This window comes from Parus major, chromosome 1A (genome assembly GCF_001522545.3).
Source record: "Parus major isolate Abel chromosome 1A, Parus_major1.1, whole genome shotgun sequence".
NCBI lineage: Eukaryota > Metazoa > Chordata > Aves > Passeriformes > Paridae > Parus > Parus major.
This window is the reverse complement of record NC_031773.1, coordinates 56,171,382-56,195,208: the sequence shown is the minus strand read 5'-3', so window position 1 is coordinate 56,195,208 and position 23,827 is coordinate 56,171,382. Positions and strand designations below refer to the sequence as shown.

The 23,827-nt window shown below is 39.5% G+C and overlaps 1 protein-coding gene across 7 annotated transcripts in view; it reads left to right on the top strand.

Annotated features, from left to right (window-relative positions):
• The window catches only part of DGKI (diacylglycerol kinase iota), a 201,550-nt gene that overhangs the window by 142,063 nt on the left and 35,660 nt on the right, over nucleotides 1-23,827 (top strand). For all 7 annotated transcript variants that reach the window (XM_019006711.2, XM_019006712.2, XM_019006713.2 and 4 more), the window contains 6 exons: nucleotides 898-977; nucleotides 2,857-2,901; nucleotides 5,724-5,793; nucleotides 8,191-8,231; nucleotides 9,826-9,953; nucleotides 10,503-10,628. In XM_019006711.2, coding sequence (XP_018862256.1) covers nucleotides 898-977; nucleotides 2,857-2,901; nucleotides 5,724-5,793; nucleotides 8,191-8,231; nucleotides 9,826-9,953; nucleotides 10,503-10,628 — 490 coding nt within the window. The remainder of the gene's footprint in view (nucleotides 1-897; nucleotides 978-2,856; nucleotides 2,902-5,723; nucleotides 5,794-8,190; nucleotides 8,232-9,825; nucleotides 9,954-10,502; nucleotides 10,629-23,827) is intronic.

The following is a 23,827-nucleotide window of genomic DNA, read 5'->3' as shown; positions in this document are numbered from 1 at the left end:
TTTCCTGCTGCTTCCAAAATTTTTTGGCCATTATTTGATTAAAGAACCTTCAGTGAGAAAAAAAAGAACTTAATTCAGTGATTTGCTTTCACAAATACAGGTACTCAAGAGTTTTCACTTGTTTTTATTTAATGTGATCTTAGTAGGTAGCTCTCTTGGTACCTTTTTTGTGGACTTACTTTTTTCTCTTTTGTTGTATTCTTTATTATTTATTTTTCTTTTTGTGATTTTTTTTTCAAACTCTTTTTGGTGTTAAAAACAGAATGAACGTGGAAACCTCCATCTCCTGTTATTAAAACTTTTGTCCTAATCTGCGAGGTTTTGCTGTATTTTCACAAGTTATCTTTTGTTTGTTTGATTTTTTTCTGACTAAATATGGAAACATGTCAATTCTGTGTGTAAGTGGAATAATGTCTGTTTTGATTTAGAAGCACCTTTACATTAAAATAACCTGGTGTTGGATAGTTTTCCCTGAAATCAGGCTGTGACTTCCATTGCTTTAAATCTGTAGACTACGAGTTCTGAGAATGAAATATCACTCTTATTACAAGGTATAAGGGTCTCTCCCATAACACTTGTTCTGGGGTATGTCCCTTTGTTTTGCAGACAATATTTGATATTCAGATCTGAAAATGAAGTACACAATTTAACTGAATATGTTTTAGCTTCTTTCATGAAACAATGAAAGATGGTTGAAAATGAGATATTTGATAATTATAAATGGGTGAAAATAATGATGAATAATATGCTCTTGTTTTTACATAACTGTTAAGGTTTAAATAGTAAAAAAGAATCACGAGGATATTAAAAAAACAAAGTTGGAAACTATTGCAAGTCTATTACAGTTCAAGAGGCTTCAGTTAAAGAGGTTTTTCTTTGTTTTTTGATTTTTTTCAGCCATTCCCCTAGGAATCATAGTTGTACGAGGAGATTGTGACTTGGAGACTTGTCGTATGTACATTGACCGTCTACAAGAGGTGAGGCTTTTGTGAATTCAGGTATCATTTACAGGCCTATTTTATGCTTCTTTCAGTTCAGCAGGGGTCTAATAATTGCAACAATCATGTATCAAGAGTATTGCAATTTGTCTACTGTTGAAATCAAAATTCTAGAATTCAGACATGATAATAAAAGTACTGGAAAATATTCACTAGACAGGCAATTAAAAATCATACTGATTCCTTTTAAATGATAATAGAATTGAAGTGGATGGGTGTGTTTACTTCTCCTTGATTTATAATGGAATAGAGCTTTCCATATACCTTGTTGAAATTATATAAATTATAGATTAGAAAGTGTGTTATGCAAGGATAAACACTGTGGTATTTGAGTGGGTCTAATTATGCAAATGTAGTTCTCTAATGCTGTCATTGAGTAATCTGAGACACCACTAAACACAGCAAATATCAACTAGATATTTTCAAAGACACAGAAATGGGTGTTCACACAGCTAACAATGGTTTTGCTCTTATTCTCGAGCACCTTGGCTCATGAGAGTTCATTCTACAATACAGAGGAAATGCAGACTCCAAATTCCTCATTACCAAAATCATTTTAAGTGTGAACCGCTTTAATGATAAAACTAATGGATTTTCATTAATGTATTGTCTCTGATTTTTTTCAATCTCTTAGTGACAACTTTCAATAACATTTACAAGTCTGTAGACACTACATTTATAAAGAATTTATACATTTACATTTATAACAATTTATAATTGTTATAAATTGCCTAAGTTATGTTGTTGTCTAATTTATGAAGGAACTACGAACCTCATCCCTTCCACTGAAGTCTTTGGGAGCCACTGACTTCCCATAAGTTTTGGAATTCTGGACATGCAGTCTTATGAATGGCTCAATGAATATGAGCCTTAGTATCTCACTTCAGGTTTTCACTTCTGTGCATTTCAGCCAGGATTCCCTTCATCAAATGCTCTTTTGGACATTCAGACCTGGGCTGTGACTCTTGTTATCAAATATAAAACCATAGGTGGTGCATATTTGAAGTATCCAGTACAGAAAATTGCAGTAAATAATAATAATGATTACAGCAATAAAAATGATGATCTCATCAGATTAGAAATGTGATCTCACACTGAGTTCAGGCAGTTTTAGGTAAAACCCCTGAAGAAAGCAGAGAGATATTTTGGTTGAATTACCCATACTGGTTGTGGAGAAGTTGTGTTTCTCCAATCTTTTGCAGGGTTTGTACTAATTTTTGTGTGTGTGCTTGATTTGGCTCAGTCCCACTTGCTGGGAGCAGAGATGCCAAGGTTTACTGGGCTCTGCCAACTTGCATGCTGCTGGAGGGCAGTGGTGTGCAGGCCAGGCTCTTTAGTAGACTGTGTCATGTGCTCTAACTACCTGACAGAATCTCTATTAAAATAAATTAGATGCCCGAACCCTGTTAAATGTCAGGATCATTCTGATATGACCTCCTTGGAGTGAGGTTGTCTTAAAATAGAGAGAACTGTCAGTGGTTTTCTTTAGTGCATTAATCACTCAGAAATATTTGCAAAAGTGTCTTACTATATTTTCATTAATTTTGTTACTGATATTGTAAATTTAGATAGTTCTCTTGGAAGAAATAGATTTTTTTACCACAATAAAGATACAGTGTAAGGTTTTGGTTTTTTTTTTTCTGAAACTATTTTTTGGACCAAATGTATACAAATCTAAACTTTGGATTAACTTTCCCTGACTTTTCTGTGGAGTTTGTTTCATATGCTTAAAACCAGTGAAAAATATTTGCAAAAGTATTTGTGTTTGCCCAGCCACTTCAGATAATAGAACTACAAACAGCTCTTCTTGTTGCTTTAATCTTTTTCATCACTACCATGTCTTCCATTCTCCTGCTAGGACCTACAGTCAGTAACCTCTACTACACAGAGAGTTCATTACCAGGTAAGATAAGCTTTCCTTTTAGTATCAGAACAGAAAGAGGCTTAAAAATGGGAATGACACTCTTTGCATTTGAACCTGTATGTTCTTGGGCGAAAGACCCATATGTTGGATGAATTTCTAATTATCTGATTATTTTGATTACCCTTAAATATTGGAAGCTAGTTCTGCTTTCTCTTGGACAAGTTTTATGGAATCACCTTTAAAATTAGCAGAGCTTGATGATGTGAGTGATGTTGCAATAGCACTATTTTCCATATTCAAGTGAATGAACAAATGTGTCCTTTTGTTTTACAAAAGTAAAATTGTTCCTCTGTCTGAGAAACTGAACAATGACATTGTATTGCATAGCTGTTGTAATGAAGTCTATCACTGAGAAAACAAAAGGTGTTTTAGCAGGCCCATCCTCTTAATAATTCTGTACAGGACAGTCATCTACCTTTACATAATCTTCAGGGTAATGTTTTAGTACATCCTAAGCACATGTGTGTTTTCTGTATGAGACAAATAACTCTACTGAGTCTTGAAATTATCTAATATTAGCATGGAAACTTGGCACAAACCATGCTTAATTGACATAGTGCTCAGGAAAATTTGCATGGTGTTGACAGTATTTTCCTGGAAATAACAATGCAAGTCTTGTTGGATCAGCTGGCATTAGTTCACTGAGAAAGCATACAGAGACCCAGCCCACGGGAACCAGTTGTGGTGAAATTGCAGATAATTTCTTTGGGGTTCATCATTACTTGGGTGATACATAATTCCAGTTTCACAAGAATGCCTGTAGATGCACTGGCTGCAGACACTATAAGAAAATGCAATTTGGCATGTTTTCCTGGAGTTGCCTTCTTTATATCAGTTCATGGTTTGTTTCTTTGTTTCCCTATCCAATGCTAACTTCATATTCTTGACATTTCCATCAATCATTGCCCTGGAATGGAGTTTTAGAACAGTGTTAGTGTCTAGAAAATTGACTAATAAACCAGCATGTATGATTCTGTTCTCATTATAAATTAACCTAAGTGGCTGCTGACTGCTCCATGTGTAAGAAACTGCCTGAGGTAAAATGAAGAACTAAATCTGTGTATATGGGGAGATGTACAAGAGAGTGTGAAATGTCAGAAATCAGCTCCATACTTGGCTCTAACCTCTGCAGTTACAGCAGTATATAAATTAGTTGCCTACCCATCTTCTCTAGTGCACAGCAGTGTGAAATCTCTAACATACCATTCATTTTTTATGATGCTACATTTTAAATTCCCCCCTCTCTGTGTTTTGTCTTCATCACTTGTTTGTCTAGGATTCTTTTTTTTTTTTTCCCCTCAGTGGGTCATTTCTGCAAATTGTCTCATTAGATTAATTTGAGGTTTGTTCCATATTTCTTGGTGTCCCTCTATATATTACAGAAATGGGGAAAAGAGGGGGATAAAGGGCATGAATAGGGTGCTTGAGCTGATGAAACCGTCTTCATACCTCACTAATAAGGTGTCATGGGTACTTTTAAGTCTCCTAAATGCAATTAACTTGTGTGATTCCTCTGCAGTTCAAAGCAGGCAGTCAGCAGAAATACTAGCAAACCCAGGTGCAAATGAGAAAAAATATATTGGAGTGTTTTCTCATTCTGTTTTGTTTCTCTAATGAGTTTAATGCTCACAAAATATCATTCTCATGGGCCTGAGACTTTGCAAGCTAGGTCTGTAGTTGGACTGTAATGAAGTCTTGGAGGGAGTATGTCACAAAGTGCAATTTGTGACTTGAGTTGAAATTTACCAGCAGTATTCCTATCTTCATTTTCTCAGCATTTTGTACTCTATGAATTTTACTAATTTCTCCTCTTTTTATAAACTGCATTGTAGTACACACCATTGGATGTTTTCTTCCTTTTGTCCTTTGCGTTGCAGTCCCCTCCATTTCACACAGAGTGGACTAAACATTAAGATACATACAGCTTTGTGCATGTAGATACAACAATGTCAGCAAGCCCAGTAGATTTCAGAGATCCTTGATTTTCCAACAAACATTCCAGTGGCCATACAATCAAACCTAAAAATCCCACAAGTCTGTTTGCCTGTATTAGACAAAGTTGTATTTTAAATCTGATTCTGTGAAATCCCTGAAATGTGTTATTTGCTCCCCATGTATAGTTATAGTTCACTTTATGGAATGTTATGTCTCCATCTCTGTGAAGCACAGAGGCTGGATACCATAACCTGTATATGAGAATAAGGTTTATAGGATCAAGTAAAATCCTCCCTGTAGCTTTTCCTGCCACATCATTTGGTGTACTACTCTGTGGTCTGTTGTCTGAAAGAGAAGTAAATAATCTTGAGCCAACACATACCTGAATTTACAATATTTGCAGATGTGCTGATTGTACTGCTTAAGATGTGAATAAGGATGGAACCTGTGTCTATATAAATTGTGTGTGCCAAAGATCCATGCTACTCTGTTTTGCCCTGTGCAAATATATTTGTGTTTAAATGTTGTATGCAGTAGATTTAGGAAGTTGGCTGACCATGGAACAGAGCCATCCATGATCACCCTCTGCTCTCTTAGATCCCTTTTGATCTCTTTTGCTTTTCCAGTAAGAACTAAAAACACATGAGGTATCCCATTTGAGCCTTTGATAAGTACAGGTCAGGAAGAAGATCTAAATTCCTCCCCAATAATTTAATTTGGCTCCTGGGTTATATAGATTTTGCACATTGTACAATGTCGGCAAAGCAAAGTAAAAAAGTCCAAGTCTAGAAGATCTAGAAGTCCTTTCTAGAGAAGAAACAGTTTGTTGGGGGTTTTTAACAATGTCATTTTCATGCCCTATCCAGGACCAGGAAAGCTCTTTCCCCAGAGTACTTTCTGTTCAGAGGCTCTCTCCTAGATGGTGCTTCCTAGATGGTAAGTGCCTCTCCCCTCTCCTGTGCCTAGCATGCTGCAGTTCTGAATGTATTACTAGAAGGGGGTAACTGTTCCTTCTTGTTACACTGAGCAGGTAAAAATGGAGCTGCGTACCCCCCTTTCCCCTCTAAAAAATGAAACAGGTCCTTCATATAATAATCGAAATATCTTCTGTAGCTTTTTCATCCCTCAGAGGGGCGTTTCCCAGAGGCAGGTTAGAAGCTTGGTTTATCAGTGTCTCTGCTGTGATGAGCAGACTTTATGGAATGCACTGCCTGGGCTCAGAGTGCAGCCAGTTGTGGCAATTCACTGCTGCTGGCAAGGCTGAGTTCTTTACCCTGGCTTCTCTGCAGGTGCTTTAGGCACTACAATGTTTAGGTGACAGAAAGGTACCTCCCTTTCCTTGTAACTCTGCACTGGAGAGCTGCGCTTGTATTTGGCCCAGACTTCGTAAAAGCAGATGATTTATCTGGGCTTTACATCAGGCTCCAGAGCACAGGAATTAGCAGCTGAAATGGATGGCATCTGCTTTTACAAAAGCTTCAGCATGAGGAGACTTAAATTTTTAATGCTCAAAACAAAAACAAATTACCCTTGGCAATTTCTAATCACCCTTCCTTGTCTCTCATGAGGGACATTGATAAAAGCCATGGTGAGAATCTGTTTGGCTTTTGGAGAAAGCTGGATGGGTAGATGTGTTCAGATTTTGTCTTTAGTATTTGATATTCCTGTGAACTGCCAAAACCTACAATGCTACATCACTGCTCTTGTGTCAGAACTGCAGAGTGAATGAACCTGATTTCACTCACCCAAATAAATGCAAAGCAGATACAAAAAAATGGCATCTGATGAAGCACATTGTAGGTGATAACTACTTTTGGGTTTAGTAATATAAATGATTTGGCAATGACAAGATTCATAATACATGCTTTATTTGGTGAATCCCCCAATTTTCATGTGTTTTTCATGAGTAGAATAAATTTTCCTTGAACATATTGCTAATTCAGAGTCAATATCTGTGGCCGTGTATTTGATTTTTAAAGAGCTCCTAAGCATATTATTGATCTTTAGATTCAGAATTTGAATTAATCCCATTAGACCCATCAAATTCAGTATATGCTTGCTATAGTCTCATCAGAACAAAGCAGCTTTTTCTGTCATTTATTTTAATGTAATCAATTCTTCTTATAAGACTGAAATCCATTTTACACATTTTAAAAATATTTATTTCAAGTTAATATTTTCAGTGACTACTGTTTCATTAAACCTTATCTTCAAATTCAGCATTTGATGGGATAGGAATATCACAGAACTGTAGAATGTTAGGGGTTGGAAGGGACCTTAAAGATCATCTAGACCCAGCCCCGCTGCCACAGTCAGGGACAGTCTCACTAGACCAGGCTGCTCGAGGCCTTATGCAGCCTGACCTTGAACACTGCCTGGGTTGGGGCTTTCACAAATTCCCTGGGAAACTATCTCACCACTCTGACAGTAATTTCTTCCTAATATCCAGCCCAAATTTCCCCTTTTTTCAGTTTGTACCCCTTACTCCTTGTCCTGTCAGCACAGTTCATGATGAAGAGTCCAGCTTCAGCCTCCCTGTAGGCCTCTTCAGGTGCTGGAAGGTTGCTTTGAGGCCTCCATGCAACCTTCTCTTCTCCAGGCTGAACAGCCCTGATTTTCTCAGTCTGTCTTTGTAAGGGAGGTTCTCCAGTCCCTTTATCAACTTCATGGCCCTTCTCTGGACTTGCTCTGACAGTTCCAGGTCCTTCTTGTGTTGGGGACAACAGAACTGTACACAGCACTCCAGGCGGGGTCTCACAAGAGCAGAGTAGAGGTGGAGAATCCCATCCCTTGACCTGCTGGCCACTTTCCTTTTTACTGAAGCCCAGGAGATGCTTGTCTTTCTGGGCTAAAAGCATACCCAGATGGCTCATGCTGAGTTTTTCACCAGCCATCAAGTCCTCCTCTGTAGGACTGCTCTCAGTCACTTCTCCACGCAGCCTCTGGCTGTGCCTGGGATTGCCATGGCTCCTTTGTAGGACCTTGCATTTTTTGAACTCCGTGAGGCTTGCACTGGTCCATCTCTCAAGCGTGACAAGGTGCCCTTGGCTGGTGTCCCTCACCTCCAGTGTGTTCACTGCTCCACTGAGGCTGGTGGGAACTCACTGAGGGCACGCTCAACCCCACTGTCCGTGCTGCTGACAAAGATGCTGGTCACAGTACTGACCCAGGACACACCACTCATATGGACATTAGGAATTAGTTTATGTCCTTGTGGAGCCACTGTGACTTCCCTGACACAGGGGTTGTTTTATGAGCCAGTAATGTTAGTGCAGCCCATCTTCTCCAGGCAGTCCTGCTCAGACTGTTTTCTGCTGTTTCTCTGTCTTGCAGCAACTTCTGCTGATCGTTTTTACCGCATTGACAGATCTCAGGTAAATCCTTATTTGTTTTCTTTTCATATAGATAATTTTTTTTTTTTAATCTATGTCAAATGCAGCTTAAAATGAATTATTTGACATTTTTCCTGTGTATTGCCAAGTGTTACTCATGAGAAGTAGAGAAAAAAATTCTGGACTGTTTTGTAGTTGATCTAATTCACGTTGTTTCATTGAAGTCTCGTATCTGCTGACCATCTGCCATTTTGTTTACTACCAATCTGATGCGGAGGAGAATTTTCTGCAATTGTTTTCCTTATCAAGTCTTATTAGGGGCATCTGTGTGGCACCAATGTATTTGTATTTTTCTTTTCACTAATGTTTTTAGGCACCAGAAGTCTTGATCCTGTGGGGGGGTGTGTGTGTGTGTGCGCACCATGAAATAGCTGTGGAAGTTAAGATATTATTACAATTTGAGAATTATGAACAGAGATGTATAAAATACTCACAAGGAACCCCAAAACAATGTATATCTCTGCTGGATTCAAACCTGTGGCATAGATCTGACAGTCTGAATGTATTTTCTAAAACACTGAAAATTTTACAGGGCTTTTGGTGTTTCTGATTTGTAGTCAGAACAGGCCAATTAGTGGCTCAGCATTAGGTTCAAATTGTTGATTTCACACTGTGGTTGTTTGTATCTGGTCCCCCTGAGAGCTGTGTAAGCTGTTTCTGAATCACAGGAATGTGTTACTGTTTCTTAGCAAAAGCAGCTGGTGCTTTAGCTCAAGCAGAAGGAGTTGAGACGTTAGTTCAGAGTTCCCATGTTCAGTGTCTGCATGTAGACACCATGGGACTTCTTTGCACACAGTCAAATAAATGGTTTGATGTTGCAATCTAACCTTGGGAAGGCAGGGGTGAAGAAGATGCTGCTACAGATTAAACTGGGCAATTTTACTCTGGCTTATTCTGCATTTCTTTAATACTTGACACTGTACTGATGGTCATTTTTAATGCCTACTTCATCCTGTGATTCTGTGGGGGAAAAATTAATACTGTATGTTGGTCCCAGCACTCAAACAATGGCAAATTTCCTGCCCATTTGACTACATAGACAGGCATACTCACACTCAGTGGTTTTTTTTTAAAGACAATTAACCTTCAGTGTCAATCACAAAAATAAAGGATTGAGAAAGAGAGCTTTGGTAATGGAGATGTGAAAACAGAATGTACAAGTGGTGGAGATCTGGAAGAGTACTCCCAAGCAAGAAAAGTTTTGTCAACCATCATCAAAGAAGAGACTTCAGGTGTTGTCCTCATTTCAAAATGCAAACTTGAGATATTTGGGTAGACCTCCAGGATTCATCAGAATGGCATAGTTATTGAATAACAGCCTTTAAAGTGGTGCTGTGAGTGTGCAGCTTGCTCATTGGGAATCTTGTTTGGTTTGAAATTGATGACCTATTAATTGGTGACTTCTGTGCCATTGATTTTAATGTGTGTGTATATGAGTACACACTGAAATACACAGAGTCCCTTGAATATTCTTCAGAGAACCTGATATGCAGTCAACTCATTCTAGGGCACTGGGTACTCTGAGAGACCACTGATACTGCAGGTTCATTATCTGTTGCTTGTGTCACTCCAACAGGAACATTTGCACTTTGTGACAGAAATTTCGCAGGACGAGATTTTTATTCTGGACCCAGAGATGGTAATGTCTCAGCAGGTGGGGACACCTCCAGGAATGCCTGATCTGGTAGTGGAGCAGGCAACTGGGTGAGTGTTGCTGGGATCTGATTTTCAGCAGTTGTATTAGTAATGGGCATTTCTTTCTGGTCCCCTTTTCCGAAGGATTAGGAGATAACGAAGGGTGGGTATTAGGCAGGAACAAATCGAGACGTGGTAATTACAGGAGGACAGCAGTGTAACATCTACTCCATTAGATTTCCTGGAGCACACAGCAGGACTCGTGGACTTCAGCACCTTTTAGCCACCTCACACCACCTGGCCCTAAATCCTGCCATGAATGACTCTAATGATTGAGTTACAAACTTCTCTGCATGGTCAGAGTTTTGATTCCACTGTGTGAGGCCCTAAAGCCCTTTGTCTCTAAGACCGATCATGAAGTGTCTCTGTTTCTCATCATCCTCTTGACAGACCAGAAATGCTTTTATTCATCCTTAGGAACAGCATTGTACTGATAATGAATTAATCTATTTTAACTTGCTGTGGGCTGAAAAATGCTGGGAACCAATGAGCATAAGACCACTTCCAAGTGGAACACCAAGGGGTGTGAATGCCTTTCTCTTCCGCCTTCTCTCATAGAATATCGGATCGGTGGAACCCTGCAGTTCGGAAGAGGATGCTGAGCGACAGCGGCCTTGGGAAGATTTCTCCCCACTACGAGGTACCTGACAAACAAAAGGACGCCAGCCAGACACATATGCTGCAGTAAGAGTCCTCTGCATTTCTCTGCTTGATGATGCAGTCCCTGTCATCACAGACAATCCCTAACGCTCCTTTAATGAACTTAATGAACTGTGCCAACATGCTGAAATTACAAATACTTTTTGCTACTTCTCTTTTGCTTCTCCCTTCTGTTCTTCCTCATTGTTCATTATTTTTTATTCTTGCCTTTGTTTCATTCTCTGTGGCACGCTGCCCTGTTAGTTAATCTAAATCCAAGTTTTTGAAAAAAAATAGCTTATTTTAGAAGACTGAAGTTCCAGCTAAGAAAATCTTGGCAACTGGTTAGGTGAAAGGTCAAAGCATTCACCCTCAAGGCAGCTCTGATGCAATGTGACAAAGCAGAAACCTCCAGAACTGTTGCTTATTGTCAAAGATGTAGCTAATGCTTTTTATATAATCTTGAATCATGTAGGATGTACAGTAGTTTTCTTTCTCATAGTTCCCCCATAAAAGAATTTTTTACCACCTTAGCACTATCTACTATGCTCAGACCTATTAAAAAATATCTCTTATTCTGCTTATTTATCACTTTTTATCTATTAAAAGTGGTTCTTAACTTTTTGGTCATTTCACTTTAGATTTTCAAAACCATCAGTGGGTCACTACCAAAGATTAGATGGGAGATGTCTGTCAGAACTCTGTTGCTGGCTTTGAAAGTTATTTGTGTTTTGGAGTTGTATTCCCCTCACCCCCAAGTATATAATGTATAATTGTGTTTCTAGTTTTACAGTATCAGCAACCCTATGGGCAGGTTTTAAAACTTAGTATAGAAAAATTAGGAATATTGACCATGTGTCCTTTTTTTCAGATTTTTTTTTCTGTCAGGTTGTGTGGGAGGGGGCTGCAAGGTACAGGGTACGCAGAGCCTACAGCTCCAGGACAGGTGTGGTGGGGATAGCAGGCTGTCTAGCCTTGAGGCTACCAACTAGAAACTTTGCTGTCAGGAGGAGGTGTCATGGCAAGAAATGGTGATCAAGGTAGCACTGCCAGGATTAAATTGCCTGGTTTTCTCCCTGAGGGATTCTGGATCAGCTCTTGATATTCTTCGCAAAGAGAACAATGGTGAATTCAGGTTCATTTTTCCATCAACTGGAATGGCAGGGCCCAAAATCTGAAGCTGGAAAAGCTGTGAGAAAAATGATGCTTTTAGAGAGTTTTAGGCAGTGTGGAGAAATGGTGAGAACATGTGGACTAGTTTCTTATTGATAAGAAGAATGATTTTGTTTACATCAGCATGACTGGAAATGTTTGCTTAGCTGTAACAATTACATTTGGTAGATTTATTAAGTACAAAGTAAGCTGGTAGCATTGCTCAGAGTAAAGTGTCCCTGTCACTGCCTACTATGAGGAATTGTTTTCTTTACAGTTTCTCTAAACTTTAATTGTTTTGGCTGAAATTTTTCATGCTCAGATTCAGTCTATGACTGATTCTTTTTCTTTTAGTAAAAACTTTAACAAAAAAGCCAGTTTGTTTTTTTCTGAGGACAAGATTTGTGGGAAATGTGCTCCTTTAAATGATCTTCTTTCAAATAAATAAATCCAGTGGTTCTTTCCTGACATATGTTGGTGCTGGTAGTGGAATGAACCTCACTGGAATGAAATTTTGGAAGCTTGACATTTAGTAAAATGTCATCATAATACCAGTGAGATGCCTTTTGCTGTCTTGAAAATTATCCCTGAGTTCTCCCTGCTGATGGGTTGTTTGTGCACTTTGGAGACACCTAAGGTTCAAAAGCATTGCTTTCAAAAATTTCTGTCTGTACATGCTCACAGAGGAGTTACACTACTGTGTGCTTAATTTAGGTTGCTGACCTGCCCACAGGGCTGAGAGAAGTGGGACTGTGCTGCTCATTAGCTGATCTCCAGCAGCAAGGAAAAAAGGGATGCAGTAGTCATGGCCAGATGGAGATGGTCAGGAGAAGGTGTATGAGGGACCAAGGAAAAGAGGTTGAAGGAGCCAAAGGAGTAGAAGGGAAAAGGGAGCATATGCCAGAACTTGGGGAATAGGGTTAAAGGAGGGGAGCTGTTCAGGACACAGAGGATAACCAGGTGTGTCTGGCAAGTCAGAATGGGAATAATGAAAAGGAGGAGGGCATGGGGTACAGATAGGTAAGAGATGAGTGAGACAGGCTAGGGGCATGGGGGAAGGGTCTGTGGCTGTTTCTCTCCAGAATACAGAATTCTGGCTTTTGCAGGTTATTACACTGATGGGCAAGCTCTGAAATATGTTTAGACACCGCCTCACTTGCTACCAAGATGGAAGGTGTATGGTAAATGAGTCAGGGGACTGCAGTGGAGGCAGCAAGGTATTATTAAATTTAAGACAAGACAAGAATGATGCTCTGTGGGACTGGCTTCTCTTTTCAGCATCCGTGACAGAAATTCTGAATGGTGAGGATTTAATGGTGGCCGATTAACCATGGGCTCTCCATTCTGTGCATGTCCACTGTGAAGTAGGCTTGGTTACTGGGAGGCCACTACAAGGAGATTTTGAAAGGGTGTGGAGGGCTGGAAACGGAGAAATAGGATTTCTGTTGCCTCAGGTTCTATTACTAAAAAGAATGGAAACTTGGTACCTGCTTCTCCAGCTGCAGAATACAGATAATAATTGCAACCTCACCTTAAAGGAGCACAGTGAGGGTGAATTTCATGGTCATGAGAAACCTGGATGCTATGGGGAGACTGTCAGAGGTGCTTAGCAGGACATTAATCATTTTGCATTCTGTGCGTAGTTTTGGCAGTGTGGAAGAAATAAATCTTGAGGCTATGCAGTGCATATATGAGAGGCAAAAGTCCAGTAGAAGAAAATAGAAAGTGGCAATGTGACTAAAAGTTGTCATAACATTTGAGTGCAACAGGGTTGCAGAATGATCCCAAAATTTTGAGATCCCAAATTTCTAAGCTTCTGGATGTTTGGCTTAGAAATCTAAAAAAAATCTCTCTAATATGGCACATTAAAGGAAAAAATAAGTACTTTAGAAAGCACTATTATATTTTGGCAGCTGAAGTTGCTTACAGGTTCTCTGCAGAGATTTTCCCCTTCAGAAATTATTTTTCAATTAAAATTTGAGAAAAGGATTTCAGCAAAATTCCTAAACAGGAATATGGCAGAGAACAGAGGAGTCAATTCCTCCTGTACACAGAGCTGACATGGATCTTCTAAGAGTCATCAGCATCCAGTGTATTTTATCTAGTCAGAATTATTGTACAGCTCAAAATCTATTATCCTATAGCCAAGGACAAGTAACAGGGGGGCTTGGTGTGAGAGAAAGTGCCATTGTTGACTCACTGGGAGTGGTTTCTCAGTGGTCATTTTTCTCCTAAACGGATATGAACACAGCTGGTTATTGTATAGTTTCAGGATGTATAGATTGTATTGTCATCACTATATACACACATGTAGGTGTGTGCATATGCACATATATATATTCACACACACACACACATACACAAAACTTCTTTAAGATTAAGTAATTATTTCTGACAAGTGAGGAATGTAGCTAAAAATTCAAAGTTGAATGATCCCTTACATTATTTCAGTAAATGAAAGCAGAGAACAGAATATGTGATCTAAAAATGATTATAGTGTTAGGTGTTGCTTTTGATGACAAGCTTGTTTGGTTAAAGCATAGTGTGAATAAAATGGTTTTGAGTCAGGGGTCTTTCTGAGAGAAATATTATGCTTTTGTTTTCAATTAACTGAACTTCATATTATTTTCAGGTAGCTGTTGATTAATAGTATTTCATGGTTTGTTTCTTATTTGTTCCTCTTTGATCTGTGATGGATTGGACAGGACATGGAACAGTGTCTTGATGCAGTAACCAGGAGCTGGGGCAGATTGTAGTTTAGTAGGAAAATCAATTAGTGTGAACACTGCATTTTAAAATACCCACACTGGGAGGACAACTTCCTAGGACTAGAGGTGCTTGGTCTTGAAAAAAGGTAAATATTCTGGTCTGACTGCACTGATACAGGTAATTTGTACATGAGTGAGTTCATCCTTTGATTAAATGGTGCAGTGAGATGCAGAAGACCTCACAGCCTGCTGTGTTTGTTGTTGGCCATGTATTTCTCTTCTTAGCTGTTTTTCACCGTGTTATATGATGAGAGCTGGAAAATTCAATAAAATAAAAACCCCAACAGCATACAGAGATGAAAAGGTGACTATATCTTGGTAGAGGTTTAATCTGCATATTTTAATTGAAGTCATTAATTTTCCCACTATTCAGGGCAGTAACCAGCACTTTTTTAGCATCTGTCCAGCTGTGATGGTAATGTGTTTCCCAAGCTGCTGGCTGCATTTTCTGAATCAAGTGCATGGCTTGTGAAGGGTGGGTGAAGGTTGGCCAAGATGCCATCTGGTCTTGTCAGGGAAAGGAAGAAAAAACGCCTGTAGGTGCTGGAAGATGGCTGCAGCCCTTTCCACTAAATAGACATTAATTAGCTAGTAATACCATCCAGGCACTACTTTATGAAGCAATAATAACCTAGTTTCTCAGAGGGAAGAAGAAAAAGAATAAATGCCAAGTGTTTAACTCAGCCACAAGTATGTGATCGTTGCCCAGGAACACAGTGTGACAATGCAGATGTTACAAGGTGGTTTAGGGTTTTTTTTTAATGTGAAATCTCCATGTAATACAAGATGAGAAGAGCATCAGGGATACAAATTTGCATGTAGAAAGGAGAAAGAATGCTCATTTAGTGGAAGTTTAGAAAATACAAAGAGATGATTCAGAACATGCTAGGCAGGAACTGCCTAGTCACAGTGAATCTTTAAAATTTCAAATATTGGTAAGGACTTGAGAAATCCAAGGGTTTGCCTGAAAAATTTTGCATTTGAAAACTCAGCATCAGCTCCTAGATAGGCAGAGTAGTGTGCCCTGGTGTTTTTGATAGCAAAATCTGAATTAATTTTCAGGTTCAGATTTAGTTCAAGATGCATTTACAAAATTACACAGCAAGAGTGAAGTGTGTATGTCTTAATCAGGTTTTTGTACACCTGTAAGAATTGCTTTCCATTTTGCAGTTGAGGCTCCATGAGTACTAATTACTTTTAAACAAATCTTATTTTAGTGAAGGTGTAAATCACCACTACCTTTATGTACGCTCCTGTGTAGTCCTTATAATTGACCTTGAATATAACAGAGTGCAATGTCTGCTTTTTCCTCAACTCTTCCTTTTCTTTCTCTTCTGTTGTCTTGGATGCATTTACAAACAGCTTGTAAGGCATCTTTCTCACTCCCTAAAGTGGAGCATGAGGAATCTGAGTAAAGCAACTCTGCCTCTCTTTAGGAAAGTGATGTCAAAAAGGTGGGGTTGTCATTGGAAAGTAAGATGTAGACTCAAAGAAGAGGGAAAGTGTTGTAAAGAGGACTTAGAATTACTCAGAAAGTAAACATGGGTTGAATAGGAAAAGGACTTTGAAGAAAGCAAAGAAAAATAAATTATAAGAACACGGCAAATTAGTTATAAGAAATTGGATGGAAAGCAAGTTCCCTACATGAGATCGAGTGTGAAAAAAAGTGATGCATTTTGGTGTGGGGTCTGGTCCTGTATTTTTAAAGCTTTTACTATTTGTAAGCATGATGCAGTCACAATACTTAACATTTTATGCACTTCCCAGATAGAAGCTACAATTTTTCCACTATTAGGCAAACCTTTTTTCAGTTCCTCTATAAATCTTCCCTTTCCCCCACTTTTGAAGAATTCCTTGACAAGGATGCACCTGCTAATTTTTTAAGTCTAGTGCACAGGTGTGGTAAACAACGTTGTATATTTAAGCTTCCATTGTGAATATGATTTCTCTGTATACATCAAGTTATTTGCATGTTCATTGTTTTGAGAGATTTTCAGTGGGGAAAAATTCAAGAATTTTTCAGGGACTTCTGGTCATGTCTGATTAGGAGACACACCTTGACTCAGCTGTAGAAGAAAGAGTTAGGAGAGGAAAACAATGCTAAAATGAGAGAGAATGGAGAGGAATTTTGATAATAAAATACCTTTTCAAAGACTGGCCTGCATGAGATATGCTCTTGGTTTATCCTGAGTGGGTAAAACATGAGAACAGATGCTCTCGACTCAGGATTCAAGAGGCTTTGTGCTACTTCAGCTGGAATTGTACCATCTCAGGGATGGTTCTGGGCATGGAAAGATGCTGGCATTTAGTTCTGATGTCTGAAGGCCCAAAGTCAGGACAAAGGAAAGTGTTGCCACATACAAGCCCTGCTAGGTCAGGGGATGAGGCAAGGCTTTGTGGTGATTGCATGCACTGGACCTGAGGGACCTTTGCACATAGTGGGAATCAGATGGTTCTGGAAACTATTCAGCACAAACTTTCAGCAGCTTCTGGTGTTACCTTTAAATGATTGCATACAGGCAAAATCTCATTTAATCATCTCTTCCTCTGTTTTGATTAGTAGAATTTTTATGTCACCACTGTCAAGTCTGGCCTTATCTACAGAGAACTGGGCTGTAGAACATTCATGGTTTTTACTCCTTAAAATTTTCTGTAGCAGTTATTAGTAATTGGTACTTACATATCATCCTGACAACCGCAGCTCAATAACACTGAGCTTTAAGGCACAGCTTTTTGCTTCTGCTCTTGTTAACCATAATTGGGAAAAGAAGAAAGCAGAATTTGGCTTAGATTTGCATGTCTAGGACCTTATTTGTGTATGTGAATGCAATGCAAAGAGTGTGTGTTTTTTTTCAAGAGTGAAGTCTCCAGCCTTTGCTGTTGAGGCAAAGGGGTTTCAGTAACAGTAGCACATGTGAGGTGGGTTTGTGCATCCGCCCCTTCGATGGATGGCAGAAATAGAGCACACCCTGTACTACAGTACATCCTGTACGGTGTTTTTTTTCCCTCATCTCTACTTATTACCAATATATTTTATCTTTCAGCATTTAGCTCCCCAGAGTGGATTAGGTGGGATTTTAACTTCCTCTTTTCTCACCAGCCTGCTCCCTCTTAATGACTTTTGTGGCATCTTCAGCACCTGATGCACAGCTGAGGAAATTCACTCTGATGACAAATTGTTTTGACAGACAGGGACATGCAAAACACTCCCACACATGATGAGACTACAAATTGACTTCTTTAGAGAGATCTTGCTTCTTGACTGGCATCCCATTTTCCAAAAGGGAAATGCAAGCAGTCCAGCTCTCCTCCTCTCCTTGGGGCAACTTCAAGCAACAGAATGCACACGTGTGCGACAAAGGAACCATCTTACCTGAATGTTAAAAAGTCAGCTACCATCTGGCTTGAAAATGCCTTCTGAATATTTCCAGTAGATAAAGGGGCAAAGACAGGTTTTCCACATGGAATGTAAGTTTTTATTTCTGAATGCATATAAAGGATAAAAAAATGATGTTGTCAAAGTAAAGATAGCTGGGTACCTTGGTTTCCTTTAAATGGTTTACCATAACAGTTATTAATCTGTTTTCCACTCTCAAGCTGATAGCCAAGACTGAATCAGTGAAGTCTCTTTTATTTTAACAACTGTGTTCTTCTTCCCCTTTGCTTCCATCTTTGCTTGCCTACTTTGGTCCTTGGTTTGCAAAACAGAATCTTCTCTGAGAAGTAAAACAGCTTTACAGCAAAGAAGACAGGAATGTATCAAGACAATAACTTCTCATAATCTTGCTTTCTTTTTGTCCCCATAAAAGAAAATGATATGTGATAATTTAATTTTTAAGGCCTGCTGCTTTCCTTGCAAGCATTGGACATGTGGTAACTGTACCTGACAGGAGCAGGGTAGCAAGAGTGGATCTGACAGTGCCACTGTAGAATGTGAATATCCCTCTCTCCAGCTTTATGGGCTGGAAATAACAAACCTACAGTCCCCAGTGACATTAAAGGTGCTGGAAAAGGGGATGGATGGGTTTACTGGGGTGATAAAGGATGAGTGACAGAAAGATATATTCTTCTGGGTATACTTTAAGCACTGTTGTAAATATAGGTCAAATATTCTCCAGCATGGCAGACTTACAAGCCAATCAAGCTTGGAAAAGGTGTGTACCTTGTAGTTTTAGACATGTATGTCAGTATTTACGTGTACTTCTTACTCCTTTGTAGGAGTTGAAGTAAGAAAAAAACAACCAAAACAACAAAAACCAAACCCCAAACCTCCCAGTCCTAGTTTCCTGAGTGTTGCACAGGAAGAGCAAGCCTTGTGTCCATGTGCTCTGTCCCTGCCATAAGGAGCTGCCATCTGCTTGGAGAGGAGACTGGTTCTTAATGTGTTCTCACTCAGTACCAAGCTGTCTTATCAAAGCCAAAGCTAGCAAGCTTCAGAGCCTGGGTTAGAAACACAGTCCTGTACATGTGTTACACACACATTGGGCTGCATACTGTGTTCAAGCTTTCACACCTGGACATCTCATTATATGCATTCAGACTGTATTTCTGTTCCTGTTTATATCCCTAAGTTCTGGTTTAACAGGCTTTCAAAGAGAATAGAAATGTAGTTTGGTGAAATAGCTGCTCTAAACTATCTCACAGGAGTACTACTTTGCCTGAGTTGACTGTGTTAAAAAAAAAAAGCCAAACCTTTTCATAATTCTTTGGATATCTTCATGTTTGTATTTCTGCTGTGGCTGAAAACTGGGAAATGTCAAAAATGCAACAGAAAAGCTAAAGACAAAGGATAGTTGTGTGAAAATAGGTAGTCTTTTGAGGTTTGCAATGGAGTATTTTAGACCTCCAAAAATTAGTGTTTGGGTGAGGCTGGGAATGATATTTTGACATGAGCCTTCATTTGACTCATGGAACAAGAAGTGAGATTTTTCACTGAGGCTGTTTGGAAAGTTCATTGTTTCCCAGGTTGTGTGTCTTGGCACAGCTGCTCTGCAGGGAGCTGCACTTTCTCTTCCATGTCTGGTGTATCTGAGTCCCCTGGCTCTGGGCTTATATGTCAGGGTGTAGGAGGTACAGTGCCTCTTTAACATGCCTGCCAAACGACCTGGGTGAGCAGAGAAACTTCTGAAAGCTTAAAAACATTCAATTTATCCCTGCTTGCCTGCTGCTCCTCAGCACTAGGAAAGGACCACTAAACCCCACAGCTTTGTCTTGGTAGCCGAGACAGAGAGTGTTTAGCAGTGCTGGCACAGAGGTGTGTTCAAAGGAAGGAAATACATGGGAAGCAGGGCCATAACAGAAAGCCTTGCTGAGGTTCTGGCAGTGCTGATGCCCATGGGCAAGCAGGGACAGATGGACCTGGCTAAATTATGCCAAGAGCTGAAATCAGAGAGCCAGAGGTGGCTTGGAGCCAGTGTAACCTTGACTCCTAGATTCCTATTTCTGTGCCAGACACCTAAAAGTGCAGCACAAAAGCCATATCTGAAACTCCCAATAGACGTTTTATTTTCTATCAATTAGTCTATAGCAGGAGTGTAAATGCCTCAGCAGTTCTTTTCTGCCTGGGATCTGTGTGTTAAGAATATTAACTAAAGTGATTTTTTAAATTTTTAGAGTATTTTTTTAAAAGATGGCAGGAAAGTGAGTTTCCTAGTGCTTAGCACTTGTGGAAATCAGGCCTCTTATTTTTTAACATAATTGCAAGAGTCCAATTCTGAGGGATTCAGTGTTTCAGGAACAAAATGCTGTTTCTCAAAGTGACTGGTTTGCATTGTTGTAACAAACACACCCTTTAGGATAGCTTCTGGATTGTTTAGAAACCCAAAGTGGCCAAAAATTATTTGAGTAGTATCTCAAGACACCAAGCAGCTGATGTGCTTCACCTCCATTTAGCCTGAGGCCCAAGTAGAGATGATGTCTTATGAACCAGGTTGTACCTGAGGTGCTCAAAATGGGGCTATTGTTCCACTGTGCCTAGCAAAATAATTTATTTCTCTGGGTTAAATAACAGTCCAAACAAAGTGACCTCTGCTTTCATCTTTTTGTGGAGAAAGTAAAAGTGCACTGATTTGTTGTTGAGGAAAAACCAGATGTTTTGTTACCTAATGGATATGCTTTTATTCTCATGTAAAATTGTAAAGAAGTATGCAGATGGGGCCACTTTAGCTCCTGTTTCAGGTTTTAATAATGACATGTGTCAAACAACATCCAATCCTCTGGCATCCAGGTTGTTGTTTCACTAAAGCATTACATGGTGTGCCTTTCTATAGGTCAGTGAGGATTTTGAAGATTTAATTAAAGTCTGGAAATGGAAGAACAGCATTTCAAAGAGGGATAAGACCGTCTTCAAAAAAATTTTTTTGCATTCCACTGAGATATTTTGGTGCCATGTGATGATAAGAGAAAGAAAGGCCAAGTATTTAAAAAAAGACAAAACCAAAAAACCAAATCCAAACAAGCCATGATCCTGCCAAACAGTGATCCTGCTGCTCGTTTGGAAATACCTTCTCTTTCAAATCAATACTGATCCAGATTGCTCAGGTCGTATTTTGGGGTAAAACTATCTTAACAGATATGAATTTCATAGAATATTTCTGTATCCTTCTTCTCCTTTTTTAAAATAAACTCTAGGCACTTTTGGGTTTTTATTGGATTTTGCAATAAAATCCTCTAGTCCCTTTTTAAGCAGCAATTCCCAGACAGCTCCTCTGGGTGTCAGTACAGCTTCAGGTATAGCAGCATTGTGGCGTTACAAGTCTTCCTTAAAACATTCCACAGTGGACAGAGTGGTAAGAGGTAAAAAGTTAAGCAGTAATGGAAAAAGATATGTGACAATATAGGGGACACTGACATGCCTGAGACCCAGCATGGAATACATCTGAGCTGCCCTGCTTTCCCTAAGGAGCACCAATTACTTTCCTGTACATTGGATGTTGCATGTGAAGAGCCTGAGGCAGTGATTGCTGTGCAGGTAGAGATGGACACTGCTGGAGGAAGCTACAGAGGTGCTAGAAGGAATACTGATCTTTTCCCTTAGCAGGGTTAAGGAAGAATAATCTCTCTAGATTGTTGTTGCAGGTTATAGGACATGTCCAAACAGGTTTCTGCAAACTAATAAGTAATTTGAGTGGAATTTCTTAGATTCTAAAGGGGGCTTTGCTGGTCATCATTTTTCCATGTGTGTGAGACGGTATGGCCATTGTCTATGACAAATATTTGAGAGGAAAGAATGACAGGAAAAATTGGGTTGTATAACCAGAAAGGGTTGTAGAGAGACTTAAAGAATGGAAGAAAAACTTGGGTTGAGAAGGACTCTGAATCTCTAATACAAATCTTCAGAACAGATCCAGCTAGATGAAGAGCTTTTTCCAGATGAGCTTTGAATATCTGCAAAACTGGAGATTCTACAATCTCTTTTCACAGCCTGTTCTTCTCTTTGATCACCTACATGGTAAAAATTTTTTTCCCTAATATCCCATCTGAATTTCCCATGTGCCAGCTTGTGGCTGTTGTTTCTTTCTTCATGCTGACTCTTTCTTCTCTTTATTTTCCTGTTAGGTAGTTGAAGAGCAGCAATTAGATTTTGCCCATACTTTCTCTTCTTACTGAACCAACCCAGCTTCCATAGCCTGTCCTCCTATGCCTACACCATCTCTGCAGCCCTTTCTGGAGCTCAGTCCAATTTGTCAATATCTGTCTTGTTCTCAAGTCTCACAACACTGAGTAGAGGGTCAAAAATCACTTCCATCTACTTTTTGGCTCTGTTCTAGCAAATACAGCTCAGTGTCATTGGCCCTTTCTATCTCAGGGAACTCTGCTGAGATTGCCAACTTGTACTCTGCTAACATCAGGCACCCTTTCTGAAAAGCTGTTCTCAGGTGTTAGACCCCCAGCCTGTCTTGTTGCAGGGTTTACTCCTCCTGAAGTGCAGGACTTTGCATTTGCCTTTGCTGAACTTGCTGTTCCTTTCCAGCCTCTGATGGTCACTCTGATCTGGGAATGTATAGGGTCAAAGTGAAAGTGTGGGAAAGCTCTCAGGAGTTCTTAGGCTTTTATTTTTCATCAAGTACCATGGCAGAAAATGCCCAGACTGAGCATTATCTGGTCAGGGACCAGGCAAGCAAGCAGTTCTGCCTTTCTGCCAGTGAAATGATGTACTGTTTGCAGCTGGGACTGCGGGGAACTCAGTTACAGAGATATTGATGCAAATTACTGAATGAGAGGGTTTCCTCACCTATATTTTAAAAAGACTTGATGTGCTAAAAATTTTCTTCATTTGCAATCAGGGGATATATGAATAAATCCCAACAGGGATTCCACTTTTGATTCTGAAGAGATGTACTTGCAAAATTAGAAGGAATGTGTTTAATTTGACAGCTCTTCCTTTCCCCTCATCACAGGCAGCTGTTGTCAGACTGAATTAGAAAGTTTGCAGAAATACATTCCTTAAGCAGGAAAAAAGTGGAATGGTCATAAACCCCAGTAGAATTGCTGCATAGAGATTGTTATTTGGCCTTTAAATATTAAATGGCTGGTTTTAAATAGGCCTGGTGCAGATGGTTTCTGCTACAGGTTTATTGATTAAAAGAGCTGCTTTACATCAGCTCCAAGTTTGTTTCTCCAGAGGCTTTTGTCTTCATGAATAATGTACTCATTTGCTGAAATTTTGTTAGAATTAGTCTCCTGGAGTCTGGCTGTATATCTCTAGGTTCCTAAGTCTCAGTTACTAGGCTCAAAATCATGACATTCCCTGCACTTCCCTCCTTAGAAATGAATGTTCCTTCTTCCACCCATCTAGTGCTAAACAAACCTAGGGCTTGCACATTGGAGAGTGCACTTGGAAATAGCTCTGACTGTTTGGCTCTTTGTGAGAGGCTTGTATGATACTAAAATAAATAAAGTGCCTTGGCTATATTGAGGATTAGATTTCTGCAGCAATACATCCAAACCCTGCAAGAGCGAGTGGAAAAATTCCAGTGAGCTTTGGATCAAACTGTGGACTTGGAGGCCTGTCGTGGCTTGAGGTGGGCAGGTCTCATGCCTTCAATATTGTAAGTATTCCAATTTGCTGGATGCATCTAGTGTATGTATGATTAGGCTTTTTTTACACAATTTTTATGACTTTTAAAATGCATTTCGAAATATGGGTACCTTGATTTCTGGAAGATGCTTGAAGATTTTATGTTAAGCCCAAAGCTTTTTAATTTGCTTGTGTAAGGGGCAGTGGAACAGACCTTGCACAGCTTCCCCTTGCAGGCTGAGGCTTGCAAATTCTGTTATCCCTCAGAGTTGAGTTTGCCACTCTGCAACAGGAGAACACTGCTG